The sequence below is a fragment of the Lepisma saccharinum genome, chromosome 2, assembly GCF_977018435.1.
Source record: "Lepisma saccharinum chromosome 2, izLepSacc3.1, whole genome shotgun sequence".
NCBI classification, from domain to species: Eukaryota; Metazoa; Arthropoda; class Insecta; order Zygentoma; family Lepismatidae; genus Lepisma; species Lepisma saccharinum.
Window position 1 is genome coordinate 37,268,900 of NC_139230.1, and position 14,946 is coordinate 37,283,845.

The 14,946-nt window shown below is 35.0% G+C and overlaps 1 protein-coding gene across 2 annotated transcripts in view; it reads right to left on the reverse strand.

The window, feature by feature from the left end:
• LOC145984403 (prolyl 4-hydroxylase subunit alpha-1-like) overlaps positions 1-14,946 on the reverse strand; it is a 48,827-nt gene that overhangs the window by 9,433 nt on the left and 24,448 nt on the right. The window contains exons 5-10 of one of the 2 annotated variants that reach the window (XM_083118064.1): positions 14,719-14,859; positions 13,962-14,135; positions 10,691-10,873; positions 6,339-6,407; positions 4,150-4,212; positions 1,529-1,694 (exon numbers count right to left, since the gene is read on the reverse strand). In XM_083118064.1, the coding sequence (XP_082974190.1) occupies positions 1,529-1,694; positions 4,150-4,212; positions 6,339-6,407; positions 10,691-10,873; positions 13,962-14,135; positions 14,719-14,859 (796 nt within the window). The remainder of the gene's footprint in view (positions 1-1,528; positions 1,695-4,149; positions 4,213-6,338; positions 6,408-10,690; positions 10,874-13,961; positions 14,136-14,718; positions 14,860-14,946) is intronic. The other variant, XM_083118065.1, reaches the window with a different exon arrangement.

A 14,946-nucleotide genomic window follows, 5' to 3' on the forward strand; every position in this document is an offset into this window, starting at 1 on the left:
AATATGGTATTCACATGTTTTCGACCCCGTCCGTGCCAAAAGAGAAGCTGGAAAAGACGAAATATCTCGGGATCCTAAGAAAGTATTGACACCCCATTAAATTAATGTTCTTGAAAGCCTGCAAAGAAATGGATGTAAAAATTTTCTTCCTCGCTTCGCTCACAATGATGTGTCGCGTGAATGCATGTTTGGTGCTTTACTGAAGTGAATGTGAAGTTTCATACTATAACTGCATTACAAGATATTCTCAATGTTAATTAATAACATCACTTAAGATATAATACTTTAGTTAGTATACTGCTTAATTTAAAGCAGGTTTATCATTTGGAACAAAACTATATCGAATCCGCATTTCTAACTTCATGTCACAGGGAAATTTTACTTTAACAAGTTACATTTGCACTGAAGATAAAATCCACTTAATTTTTGTTATGAGTTACTAAAATATATTTACCAAAAGAAAAACCGTACTATTATGTTATTGCCCTGAGCTTAAGAATTACTAGCTAGGTTTCTGTAATGTCTCGTGAAACAGAATTGGTCATGTGGCTGGAGCATGTTATTTGGTTTACCAAGGTTGAATTTTCTATCTTTATCTTAATTTGTGGAACAACTTGTGTTAAATACTCAAATTGTGAGTTTTATAAACCCACTCACAAACACTATTTATATGCATATTTACATAATTTAATTTACTACATTTAACCAATCAATGTGCTAGCTTTAAGTTTCTTTCGAAAATCGAACAATAAAAAAATATGGACAGTCATTCAAATAAACATAATTTATTATGTATTCAACAAAAATATTTTGTGGCGATTATGATGAACGATTTTGGGGGCAGTGTTGGGTGATGGGTACCCCTGGTTAAGGAGGAGGGGCAGATCATGTGTGTTCAGTAAAGTTGAGAGAAAATTTACTTTCGGTAGACATGCTGTCATAATTAAATACTCTGTGGGGATTACGATGTGGTTTGAGGGCACAAATGGTATGATTTTTCGGGTGGTGGGAGACACATAATATGATTTGGTGGGGGACGCATCACATGATTTTGGGAGGGATTGCGCCATTGGCCTTGGGAGAGGTGGGCACCCCTGTATGGCTATAGAGTAACATACTAAAGGAAAATAATATGTCATACATTGTGATACATGTCTTGTTTGTTTTGTATCACTGTATACATTTTCCTAGAAAACTTTTGTGTATTATTTGACCTCATGTAATATAGGCAAATACAGGCTAGTGTAAAACCCATGCCACCTTCCCCTACTCTTGTTGATATAGTAAATAGTATTCATAAATATACTGATGAGAATACATGATACCAACACTCACTTCAGACCATTATTTTAATTTTTACACTGCATTGATCACAATGAATAAAAAAAACTAAAAATACGAAGAAATTAGTCAAGGAAATCCTAGATAAATGACTTCTCACACACATATCACATACATACATACATACATACATACATACATACATACATACAAAAAGTGGCACTACATTGTGGTCTTAAACACTTACCCCATTTAGAACCTAATAAAACTGGACATGCTCCATGCAATGTTAATGTTTCAGGTTGTCCATTTCTCTTCAAATTATACCAGAAAGCTGCTGATCCTTTCCTTGGCATAAGAGAAATGCCTAACCGAGGGAATGCAGTAGCGCCACCTTTCAACACATCACTCAACTGTTACAAAAGAGAAAAAAATTACAATAAAATATTTTTATTTTATGTGTATACATCATTGCTCGAAGTGAGGAGGGAAGTTGGGGGAGGGTAACCTCACTTGCAAAATTTTCACAAAGCATCTCCCAGCTGTCTCGTTGTGAGCATGTTAAACCATAGGAGCATCCCCCACCTTACCCCAAGGCTCATCTAAATATTCCTCCGCTAACATTTTCCACATCAAGTGCTGGTATACATTGAGCTTAGTGGCATGTCCCAGGAAGTTGATAGGCAGGGTTTGAAATAGAACAGAGTGGACCGGAATGGTGCTCTGGTTCATGAATATTTAGAACCTTCCCATTCCGTCTAGTCAGTTTAGTTTAGTTGGTGTTTTAAGTCCATTTTATGCACAGTAAGGCTAATCGGGACTGGACCTACAGTTTAAAGTGGGATCCAAACCACTTGTGCCTCTACCGGGTATCGAACCCAGGACACCTTGATTACAAGGTGACGACGCTACCACTATGCCATCGGAGAGGCACCTGTCTAGTCAGAAATTGAAACAAACTGTTTGATATTTCACTACATTTTCCTTTTCAGTGTGAACCAAATTGTTAATACTCTTTAATAGTATATATTGTAGCATTCATATAAACTTTTACTTTCCATAGAATTGTGTTGTCGGTCTTCATGGTTAGCACAGCATGCTACGATGCCAGGGGTCCTGAGTTCAAATCCATGTCATTCACTCATCCTCATTTTCATGATTAGCCAAATGTGAAAAAAAAGCGAATAAACCAAATCAATCAATAGAAATATGTTGTTGCTGCAAGGGAGCTTAGCAGAGTTTGATGGAATTTAAGTATTTGAACACTATTTAAGACAAAATATTGAGGACATAGACACTTAATTAAAAAAAAAAAATCCCTTTATGAGAGAGCTGACTATCATTCATGATTTCAGTCTGTTTAAATTTTAAAAAGAAGAAAATTCCAGAAGCCTCTTGTCTAATGTATTTTGCATTATTTTATGTTTATGTAAATATTTGAATATCAACTATTATTAATTTTAATACAGCACATCATTTCACTAGTCATTAATCTCATTGCTGTAGTAATCAGAGACAAAAGAAACAACACCATATTAAAGAAAGTGAAAATGTTCAGTTTCATGAAAATGTTTATTTTGAGACCTGTCAGGGATTACTTCCCTTCATTGTCTTGGCACAAAATGAAGGGATAAGAAAATAAGGCACTAGAAAGCAATGGTGCCAAAGGGGGGTGTTGATTGGGGTCATAAGTACTCCCGTTGACCCAGTATTTCTAAGAAAAGAACATCAAAGGCAGGAAAATATGGCAAAATGAGGACAGACTACTAAAAAAAAATATGTACATTCCTCCCCCACCCCCTTTTCAAAAATTCTGGCCACCCCACTACTGGAAGCTAGTAATAGCATATCTACTTCCTCTCTTGTCACAAAATTTAAGGGTACACTGCTGATCTGAGCATGAAAAATAATCAGATTTTCTTCTCCAAGTAAGCCTTGAATCTTACCTGGTGATGAATGGTGAAAATATTCTCTCGGGCTATCGACCAGGTGAGTCATGGAAAGGTTTCCAAGCTATCGAGAGCTAATATCAGTCTCACCTTCTACCCTTCTTTTCATCTTCAGGGTAGAAGATGAGACTGACGTTAGCTCTTGAATAAAGTGTGTATTGCATTTGAGTGTAACTAGATATTTCAGACTAGTTCTGCACCAGTCAGGGTGGATGCCCTGGCCTACCTGGTGTTTAATATAGTACTAAGAAAAGAGATTATAGAGCATCAAAAATTCAGATAACAGGAATGATCTTTTGTACAGCTTCTGGGTTATGCTGATGATCTCAATATTGTAAGTGAAATCAAAATACTAATAGAAGCTCCCAATTTTGTGAAAGCAGCACCAAGAAGTGGAATTGAGAATAAACGGGTCTTGTTATAGACATGATACAGTATGGGAGTGGGAGACGTGTTGTAAAATCTGCCACTATCTTGCATAAACATAGTACATTTTCCAGATTATTGTCCTTCCCTTATTTTGTTAACCCATGATTGTAAAAGACATAAAATACAGGAAAATGCATAATAAGAAGCCAAATGCAAATTCCTGGTTATAAAACCTAGAAAGGAGTAAGTTCACATAACCTTCACACTACATCATTTTATTAAGAAGTTCACAATTTAAAGCTTTTGGAAAAATCTAACTGATTTCACTGGAACAAAATCAACCAAGTAAAAATTGAGATGGAATAAAATTAAAACAAATAACGATTCTGTATTTCAATCCATTAATGATTTGAAATGTGAGGAAAAAAAAGGAAAACAGTCATGTGAAATATTTGCTAACAATAAAGAGGCATTTTGCAAGGAGAATTAAGTATTCAAATGAGAATTAGAAATTATAAATTTCAGGAAAAGAGGAAATATTTATACTTACATAAAACATAAATGTTGCTACTCTATCACCAGCTCTTAAGTCATCTTCAGAAATAGTATCAAACTGTAAAAGAATAAATTCATTACCAAACTATTTTCTAAAAGAACTATTCATAACCTGCCTCTAATTGTCACACAATGGCTCTTGTTATTTTTTTCTTAACAAAACTTTATTTTTATGCTTATTAATTTATACTTGGATAAATAGATATATTTAGCATACAGATCATTTCTGGATAATTACAGTTATGTTTGTAAATAAAAAATATGAATGTAGCAGAGTATTTCCAGGTGTTTTTCTAAAATAATATGGTGATGTAAACCAAATACAAAAATACAGTCTTCAAAAACATTTTTTTTAAGAAAATTAGGATCTTTGATCAAATGAGCATTTCTTTATCTTCTTCATGACTTATCACCCTGTCTCTCACCCTGATAACGACTAGGACAATTTTAAGGAGACATCAGACCTGCATAGAAGAACAGCATGAGAGCTATGACCAGGCGCGGCTCGTGCATAATGTTCCTGGGGGTTCACCAAAAGTATGCAAAGTGTCTAAACCTTTTGAGACACTACACAGTTTGGTTCTTAGAGAAAGTACTGGGAAAATTATCAAATTTTGGCCGGTAGATTACTGACAAAGTTAATTTGCTTTATGTTCAGATAACAGTGACTGCACCAAGGAGTGTGTGTGTAGGGGGCGATCATTTTAATTTAAGATTTTTGTATGGTATTGTATTCAGGGGTATCTCAGAATTCAGAAAATATTCTCGCCTCAATTTTGCCTCTTCCACTCTTGCCAACTCTTTTCTGGTCCCACCACTGTCAAATAGACTATATTATTGGAACTGGATCCTGAACCTACAGTTAAAAATACAAATCTCTGCCTGCTAAAATGAGTATGTATCAATAATCGAACCCAAGACCCCTTGATTACAAGATAATTCTTATATAACTATTCGAAAGTATATCGCTAAATCAAAGCGATTCTATTCTATTCTATGCAATATGTTAACTTCTCGCACAGCAACAACTTCACTCCTTCCAATACACAATCGACCTCACTCCACTCAACGTATTACCACGACAAATATATTTCAATCATCAGCCATGCACTTCAAAACAAACTAACAAGTATGAGACAATAAAACGTAACAAAGTCAATCGTGAGCATCTCCTCGAACACCCTCTATTTCTAGAGTATAACTGATCGCACGAAACCCAAACAACTTTTTGGTCGTCTTCTGACGTAAGTGCGAAATGCCTTCATTGTTAGGTTAGGCTTCAATAAATAGCAAATACTACATTTTTGGTCAAGCACGGTAAAGCCCCGAAAATTGCAGTGTATATATTCTAAGACAACTAAACCTAAAAAGCCTAACATGTCAACGAAAGCATTTAGTCTGATGTAAGAAGACCAAAAGGTTGTTTAAGTCTTGTCCGATAAGCGAGCCCTCGCCCTCGCGCTATTTTTGACTTTTCGGCTCCTTCCACCTGAAGTGTTTCCATCTTAAAGATGAAAACTCTGAATGTGTAGGCAAGTTGTTTTCTATCATATTTATCTTATTTGTCCCATCATCTTTACTTCTAGCTTTCGTTTGGGGTCACCTCTACATTTATATTACACCCTCTTCATTAATCTAATAAGTCTTGTAAAATATAAATAATACAAAGAGAATGCCAAATGAATTCAAATTGAAACACATAGTGCAACACTGGAAGAGAGAAGAGCGTGGTTCACTTCAGCTCGCTGGTGATCCTACGAACTGTGCATGTCCGTTTTGACGAGACGACCTTCCTGGAGTATCAGACTGCATGTATTTTCGCCATATGTACGCGTCAAGCTTCTACTAGCCGTCCTATGCTTTTAGCATGGTAGGGGTTGCCTTGCGGAGGTTCAGCGGAGGCTTTGCATGAAATGGAACTAGAGGGGAGCTGAGTGGCTCTGGCCCGCGGTTTCTCCTTCTCACTAAGAGAATCTGGCACTCTACGCTGATGAACAACTCAGTTATTGTTTATTTTGTATATTACTGGGGGTTCACTGCACATTTGCACTATACAGCCAACCGCGCCTGGCTATGACAGTTAAAATCATATAAATGGAAATAATGTAATGTTAGAAGAGTTAATATGAACAAGAATTTAGAATTATCTACAAGTTGCAGAGCAAATACACATAATAATATTACCTCGCTTTTATCTTTTAATAGGTAATCATGGTGTGGAGAATAATGACCACCAATTCCATAATTCACAACCTAGAAAAAACGTTATTTTAATAGCATATTGAGAGTTGAAAAAAAAAATCAAGAATATGAAATTTTAATTCTAATTAATAGTAATATTATTTTTACATATAACAAATGTTCCTGTTTCTACATTAGGTTCCTTTATCTTTATATTATAAATTTGTATAATAAACCTAACACCAAAAGAAGAAGTGAACAGTGTAATCAATGAAATGTGTTCACCTGATATTTGAAACCTAAACCTTAACTTTTCAGTGGTGTATTCTCACATGTTATCTGGTTTCCCACCATTAAACCAACTTTTTCATTATGTCCCAAGTAACCACAATGTCAGTTTTTACATGGGAAAGGTTAGATTTACATTAGTTGCCAAATTGACATTGGTCTTACATATGGCCAACAGTGGTTGCAACATTTACCCAACCATGGAAAAGGGAGTCAAAATTATCTTTAAAAACAACTTTCTCATGTGAAGACAACTTACAAGTATGCAGCAATAACAGTGTTTCTTGTCGAATATTTCAGTCACAGCACATACTGGAAATATAATATATTTATGAAAGTAGAAGCTATTTCTAATTTGCAGTCACTCACCAGTGCTTTGTTAGCCACCATGGATGAAAGATGTGTTGGGAATTGCTTATTGTTTGTCTCTTTAGCTGTTGTACAACAAGAACATTCTTACAGGTATTATTGTGAAGGTGGTTAAACAATGTCATGTGCAGATTAAATTCCATAAAAGGTGGAAAAATAAGTAAACTCTAGAAAGGTTTGGTGCTACCACTTGAAGGTACATGGAAACAATGATAACATGTGACTGAGAAAGTGCTGTGTACTTTTTTAATTTTCATAAATAATTTGTTTACATTTGACCTCACAATAAATTATGTATATATCATTACGTTGGTACAACGTAAAACCATACATTGGCCCAACGCAAAAACCAGATGTTGGCCCAATGTAAAAATCACAAGCTGGACCAACGTTGGAACCACAGCCAAGATTACTGTTGCCCAACAGTATGCTCTTATGTTTTGCCAACCATTTTCAGTATGGTTGGCCCAACGTTGGGCCAGCCACTTTTGGTAACTTGGGGTAGAAATTGCCGGAAAATTTGAAGTTGTCAGACTTCTGTTCTTGTTTTACTTGCATGCCTGTCTTGGTGTTTTATTTCTTTTATATATAACTAATATATACAATAAATAAGAATTGTTGCAGTAAACCAGGTCAAATTTTCAGAATACTCCACTGTCACTCTCAGGGTTTAATACTAGGATTTTGTGAGATATTGCACCATGCTGTGAAAGCATCCTTCTACAATATTGAGTTGATATATTATTATGCATGTTTGATGTAGGACTGATAGGTTGATTGATTGATTGAGTTGGTGTTTTAAGTCCACTTTATGCACAGTAAGGCTAATCGGGACTGGACCTACAGTTTTAAAGTGGGATCTGAAACACTTTGTTCCTCCACCGGGTATCAAACCCGGGACACCTTGATTTCAAGGTGACAATACTACCTAGGAATGATTGGGTAGCAAATTCCAGAATTAAGTGTATCCTTGCCATGAAAGTATTCTGTGGTATGATGCAAATCTTAATAGTATTTGGGTTGCAGTGATCATACACCCCACCCCACTCACCATCAAATTTCTGGTCCTAGCAACAAATACAATAGTGGGCCCCTTGACCAACACAACATAATAGCTATTATATATTTTAATCTGGCTGTATTATTACTACAGAGACACATAAAGGAATTAATTTTGATATTTAAAAGATTTTTATTGTTATTTGGTAATTTGCATGGGACCCATTTATAGCCAGACCCCAGTGCGGTGGGTCCAACTGAAAACCCCATGTGATGATCCTGGCAATGACTAGCATACAAGAAAAAGCTGCATGTATCAGTTTTAAAATTACCATTCAACAGGATAGAGCACCAAACAAACTTTTCTATATGTGTGAAGAATGTGTGAAATGTTGGATTCTGAGTGTGATGGGTTATTCAAAATGGGCTCTCTTTACACCACAAGAGGGTGTTGTCAAGTGGTGTGAATTATCAACAATAATAAAATGTTTGCACAAATCTTGCAAACAAAATTCGCATATGTCAAACTTCAATCAAATCTCCTGAAAAGTTAGTGGAGATGGACTTAACAACAACAAAGTATTCAGCCTGTGATATTTCAACAGATTGTTTGTAACCCCCCCCCCCCCAGTTTATTTCAAAATGTCACTTTTCTCACTTATATAGGAAAAGATGCAACCCCATCGCCCCCTTCCTCTTGCTTTAGGTTAACTCACTCATGCTTATTGCCAATGTTGCCAGAAAAATCCAAATTAGAACTCATTATGCAGGGAGTACTCCAGGGATCAATATTGGGACCGATTCCCTCCTTCATTTATATTAATATTCTACCAGACTATCTAAAACCAACAGATACAGTTCTCTATGCAGATGACACAAATATTTTATTACATGGCTGCAATATGGATAACCTCCAGATTACAACCGATGAAACAATGAAAATGTTGGCTGACTGGATGAATCAAAATCAGTTTTATGTTAATGAAACAAAAATTTTCAAAGTAAATTTTAAGCCTAATAGAACTTCAAAAGAGATACTACTTGTTCTTTACAATTAAAAACAAATAGAAGAAATTCCAGAGAGTAAATTTTTAGGTATATGGATTGATGAAATCTATCATCGGAAAAATATATATATATATATATATATATATATATATATATATACACACACACATTATTCGAAAAGTTGAGCTCATATTGTTACATGTTCTGAATCCTGAGGAATATACTGACAAAAGATATGATTAAAACTTTGTACCATGCAATAATTAACTCAAGAATAACATACAGGATACCATTCAGGGGCCTATCATCAAAAGTAGAAACTATTTTCAAACTAAATAACTAACTAAAAAAATGTCAGAATAATAATGCAAGAAGCTAGAAGCTCCTAGAGCAACTAGTAAGCCAATCTTTAAACACCTTCATATATTACCAGTGTCTTGCTTATATATTTTAGAAACAGTGTCATTCATACACGAGCATGCACACTTATTTAACCAAATATGCAACTTCCATGAACACAACACAAGAAAAGCAAAACAACTTTTATTTAGAGACCATAAGATAACAGTTAACAAAAAATAGTATTTACCACACAGGATTAAAACTATACAACAAATTACCCAATGTATTCAAGAAAATGAAGAAAAAAAAAACACTTAGAAATCATGTCAAGGATTATTACAAACTGTATGATTTTTTTGATATGTAACAAATCAGAAAAATTCCATTGCCTACTTGCAATGCGTATATATACATTTAAGTGTACACAACATTTCTATATTTACAAATTTGATATATCTGTTATATAATATGTATTCTTCTGCATTCACTTAATAATTTTCTGTACTATTTATCTTTGTGTTGTATTATGTTTCATTCCATGTATTGTATGTACGGGCATTGTATTGTATTAGTATGTATTGGATTGAAATTCATCCCATAAAGTAGTATACTTTGTACATAATTTAAATCCATAAGAAAAAAAAATTCTAGTGAAATGTAGTGAAATGTTATCCAATGACAACCATGACAATGACAAAACCATGAATGTACCCATTCTCAATAAAACTGTCTACCTATCTATCTGATCAGAATCTCAATTATTTATGTTGGTTAAAATAGGGAGGCAAGAGCATTTACGAACATGAAAACTAGACACTAACCGTGAAATAAAGAGAAGCTAATCCAACATTTTCTACAGAAACTTCCTTGAAATCCAGAAAAATGTAAACTTTCGAATTTACAGTTGGAGCTAAAAATAGCAAAACAGATACATACACAAAAAATTACCACCAACATTATCCAGGAAAAATCAGGTTCTGCTGTGCAGTGCAATATCAACTGCAATTGTTGCTAATTCCTTGTACACATTTAATTTTTGTTAGTTCAAAATGTGAACCAAAAGGCCAGCACATGAAATAAATTTGCTGATTTGAATAATTTAATACCAAAAATTTGATAATGTTTGCTCATAAACAATTTAGATTTCAGACTGTTTATGTATTTTTCTACTGCTCTAGCACTATTACATGGATATAAACTATATTGATCTCCAAAAAAGTACAAAATTTAATTTAAAATTGCATTAAAGGACAATAAGCTTTAAAATATACAGAACTAAAATAGCACCATGAAACAAACAATAAAATTAATAATAATCCTAAAATCTGAATCCTGTTATTGATACTAACCTGAAGCAATTCAGCTTCATGTTGCCAGGAATTGGTGTTGAGACCTGTTATCCTTCCAACTCTTTCACTCAGCTGCTGAATTAAAGGGTGACTATTGTCCAGAAGCCATGCAGTCTTGGAAGTTCTTTTCGGAGAAATAGTGTTTAGATCATGTCCATAGTTTTGAACTCTTGATCGAGATAACTACAATAAAGCCATAAATTTATTAGAGTTTCAAGTGTTCATGAACATTTGTTAGACACAGCAAGACAATCAGTGAATGTGCAATAATATTTTAAATATGACAACTTATTATTAAAATGTTCAAAATACGTGATACATCAGCAAATATTTTTCACAAATTTATGCAGTTGTTTAAAGTAAGTCATAGAAAGGAGAAAAACACAATATACAAAACAGAAATAGAAAGAGGCAAGAATGGCGAAAAGGGAATATGAGAGATTGATTGATTAATTTTACATCACTTTTCTTCCACTTTTGGCTAACTGCGAAGATGAGAACGAATGGCGATAAGATGAAACTGATGAAGGGACAATCGCAAAGGTATGTGAACATGTCACACAAGCCCACACAGGATTATTATACTACTTGTGGGTCCAGACACCAGACCTTGTTAGTCTGCAAAATGCAGTTCGGAATGTACTACATGGAAGAGAGGTAAACATTTTGGTGCCTTCCTTAAAGGTCATTCCTTGCATCCTGGAACATGAGATTTGATTGATTGATTGATTTGGTGTTTTAAGTCTACTTTAGGCACAGTAAGGCTAATCGGGACTGGACCTACAGTTTTAAGTGGGATCCGAACCACTATGTGCCTCCACTGGGTATTAGACCCAGGACCCCTTGATTACAAGGTGACGACGCTACCACTGCGCCATTGGGAAGGCCCTGGAACATGAGAGAAACATATGTGAGAAAGAGAGGGAGAGAAAGAAGAGATGTAGAGAAAGAGTATATAATAGAAACATTTTATTTACTGCAGGCCTTAGGCTGCTCTACTACCTAATTCTGGACAATTAGAAGAAACAGTATGTGTATTTATGGCACTAAAGTAAACGATTTTACATGAAAGAATAGAACAATCATTAATTACATAAAGAATTGGAACAATCATTAATGAAAATTATAATAAAAATTTAAATAGAGAATACAATGAGTGACCAGCATCCACACACAAATACATGCAAATTTCAAATCATGACTAAAATAACATATACACACAGGGCCAGACTGGGACCGCCAAGAGGATGGTGGCAATTTTCCTCGATAGGGTGCCGAGTGTGAGCAGTTGGGGAAAAAAAAAGCGCTGAATGTATTTTCGGAAAGGCACTGAGAGGCTGCACCGGGATTTTATGAAATATTTGTGGTGTCTTGTAAGTGCTTGCCAAAAAAAAGACCATCACTTTGTTTTCGTTGTTGCTTACACATATGTGGTAACACTCAAATGTTGCTTTTGTGATAAAAATAAAAATAATACAAGATGTTCTTTGAAATTCTTGAGTGATATAGCAAATAAAACATCATAGGACAGAGCATTCCAATCTTGAAGAGAAAGAAAGAGAGAGAGAGAGAGAGAGAGAGAGAGAGAGAGAAAGACAGAGAGAGAGAGAGAGAGAGCAGAATGTAGTTGAATGTCTATTTTTCACTAACTTCTTCCATTGTATGAATGTACTGAATGCCTAAATGTCAGTTTCTCATGGAGATAGCTAGGTGTTGGTTAACTTTAATATCTTGTATACTACAGACAAGATTGATGCAGACCTCACTCAGCCACATTAGAAGTTCATCTGTATTGAGCGAGGGAAAGGCTCATTTCACCTGATCAAGAGAATGTAACAAACAACGGCCCCCGTGGCGAAGTGGTTAGCACATTGTGCTACGACGCCAGGGGTTCCAGGTTCGAATCCTGGCCTGGGCATTCATCAATTTCATCATGTCATCACTCATCTCCATCTTCGCAAATGATCCAAAAGTGACACAAAAACAAAGTAAAATAAAGCAAGTCAATCAATGACTAACAAATGCAGGAATTCTGTAACTCTTTTGTGTGTTCTGTTCAGTTTTTGCTGTAGCTATGGGCAGGGAAGGACTGAGCTTAACAGTTTGCCCAACCACTTCTAGAATCCTGACTATGGCACTGGATAAAGAAAGGGGGAAATTAGAGAGAGGGACAGGAGGGAGGGGTGAAAGAGAGAGGAGGGGGAGATAAACAGGAGAGAAAGAGAGAGAGAGACAAACAGACAGACAGAGAGCTCTTGCATCAGCATGTCTCATTTATATATAAGAATTAACCCTTCATTGGTCGCGCATAGTCTCTAGTTACGGGTGTGTGGTTTTAGCATTACCATTTATCAATGATTGTTTTGTCAACACCCACCTTCTGTCTAGATGAGTTTCTGACCTTCCTCTTTTACAAAACAACTTTTTTTTTTCAGATCTGTTAGTCAGATCTTTGAGCCACTAAGGGGGGTTCATTGAAGCACCCAGTGTCTGAGTCTGTGTGCGACTATCGGTGTATCTAGTTTTTACTGAAAATCTGGTCTGTGGTTTCATGCCCGACTAATGAAGAGTGCCTTTTTGTTGATTTGTGTGTTTGTGATTTCTATTAAACCGTGATACTTGTGCAATAACTGAACAGTTGATGAAATAAGATGACATAAAGAAAAAAGACCAAATTAAACAGCTATACCTGGAAATTTCGAGGGAAAGTTATTCAATAGAGGGACAGCTTGATTCAGGTGACATTGAGATGCATCAGCGTAACATTTGTAAGAGTGTCATAAAAAAAAGAAAAAAGATTTTCAATCACCAGTTATTTTATTTGCAAAATAAACTCATTTTTTCAATTGCCTCCCAGTATTGCAATCAAAAGGTCCCAGTTCGATACCTGGTGGAGGCAAATAGTGGTTCTACTCGCTTTAAACTGTAGGTTTAGTCCTGATGAGCTTCTTTGTGCATGAAATGGACTTAAAAACAAAAACATAAAAAAAAAATCCAATTTTATGGTCGCACATGTAACATTTAAATTTTCATTATCTGAAATGTTACGTATTTTGTCCTGTGTATTTAATTTGTTAACTAAAAATGTACATTTCATAGTTTTGTAGAATCTCAATTATTTGCAAAACAAGACGTAATGGTAATAATTTAGGGTTTGGCTCTTGAGACCTTTAATTGAACATATTTTAAGAACAAGGTCTCTGGCACCGTGGGTGACCATCCATGTATTTTTCCTTGTGTGACCCACGAAGGGTTAAATATGTAAACTTACCAAAGGCTTTGCTAAATATTTGACTAGATCAATTTCTCTATCCGATATAACATCATGGAAGTAGACAATGTGTGGATTTTGATATTGTTCCTCCACTTTAATTGGGTGTAGGATGTAGTAGTGGTTGTTTCTGTCATCAAGCCAACATTTTAGCTGAGAATTCTTTTGTATGTCCTGTAAGTGAAGCAAAATTTTAAAGATTAGATCATTAGGCAACACTCGTTTTATTTTTTCTTTCTAAGCAAAGAAAATATATATATAAATATTTTTAGTTGTTATTTGAATTAGAATTTAAAATTTAAGATTTGGTAATCCAACAGAGAGACAGCAATAATTTTGAATTAAAGTTACACAGGGTATCTGATAAGTCAATATCTATTTTTAAGTTGGTAATGCATAATGTAGAAACCATTGTAAAATAGTAACTATCACAGGAAATGAAAACTAATTCTGTACCATTTATGTTGCAGGTCACTGAACATACCACCAACGCTTAGCACAGAAGAGCGAGCCAGAATTGCTTCAAGGTACGAGGTGTGGAAAATTTGTATACCATTACATTTGCTCTAGGCTCCACAAAAGATGTATATGCCGTGAAATATTTTGACAAGTTCGAATCCCTAGCTAGGCAATGTAACAGGTGGCAAGTGCACACTCTTTGCTTGACTACTGTAAAGTAAGTGAAGGAACATTACAAATATTAATTTTTTTCATAATTAGTACAAGTAATAATATAGATAGATAGATATATAGATACCAATAATTTTTCACCACGGCATAATAAGGCATAGTTTTCCAGATCTTCCTCAGGTGTGAAGGAAGTATCTGCATACTCTGGGAAGTCTTGCTGAATCTGAGATTCCATCAGGTCCATTGTTTCATCATTGTAGTCATCCATCTGCCAAAAGTTCATCAGGAATGAACAGTACAAATCACAATTTGCAAGGATAATTGAAATCATGTATCAGATATTGAAATAATCATA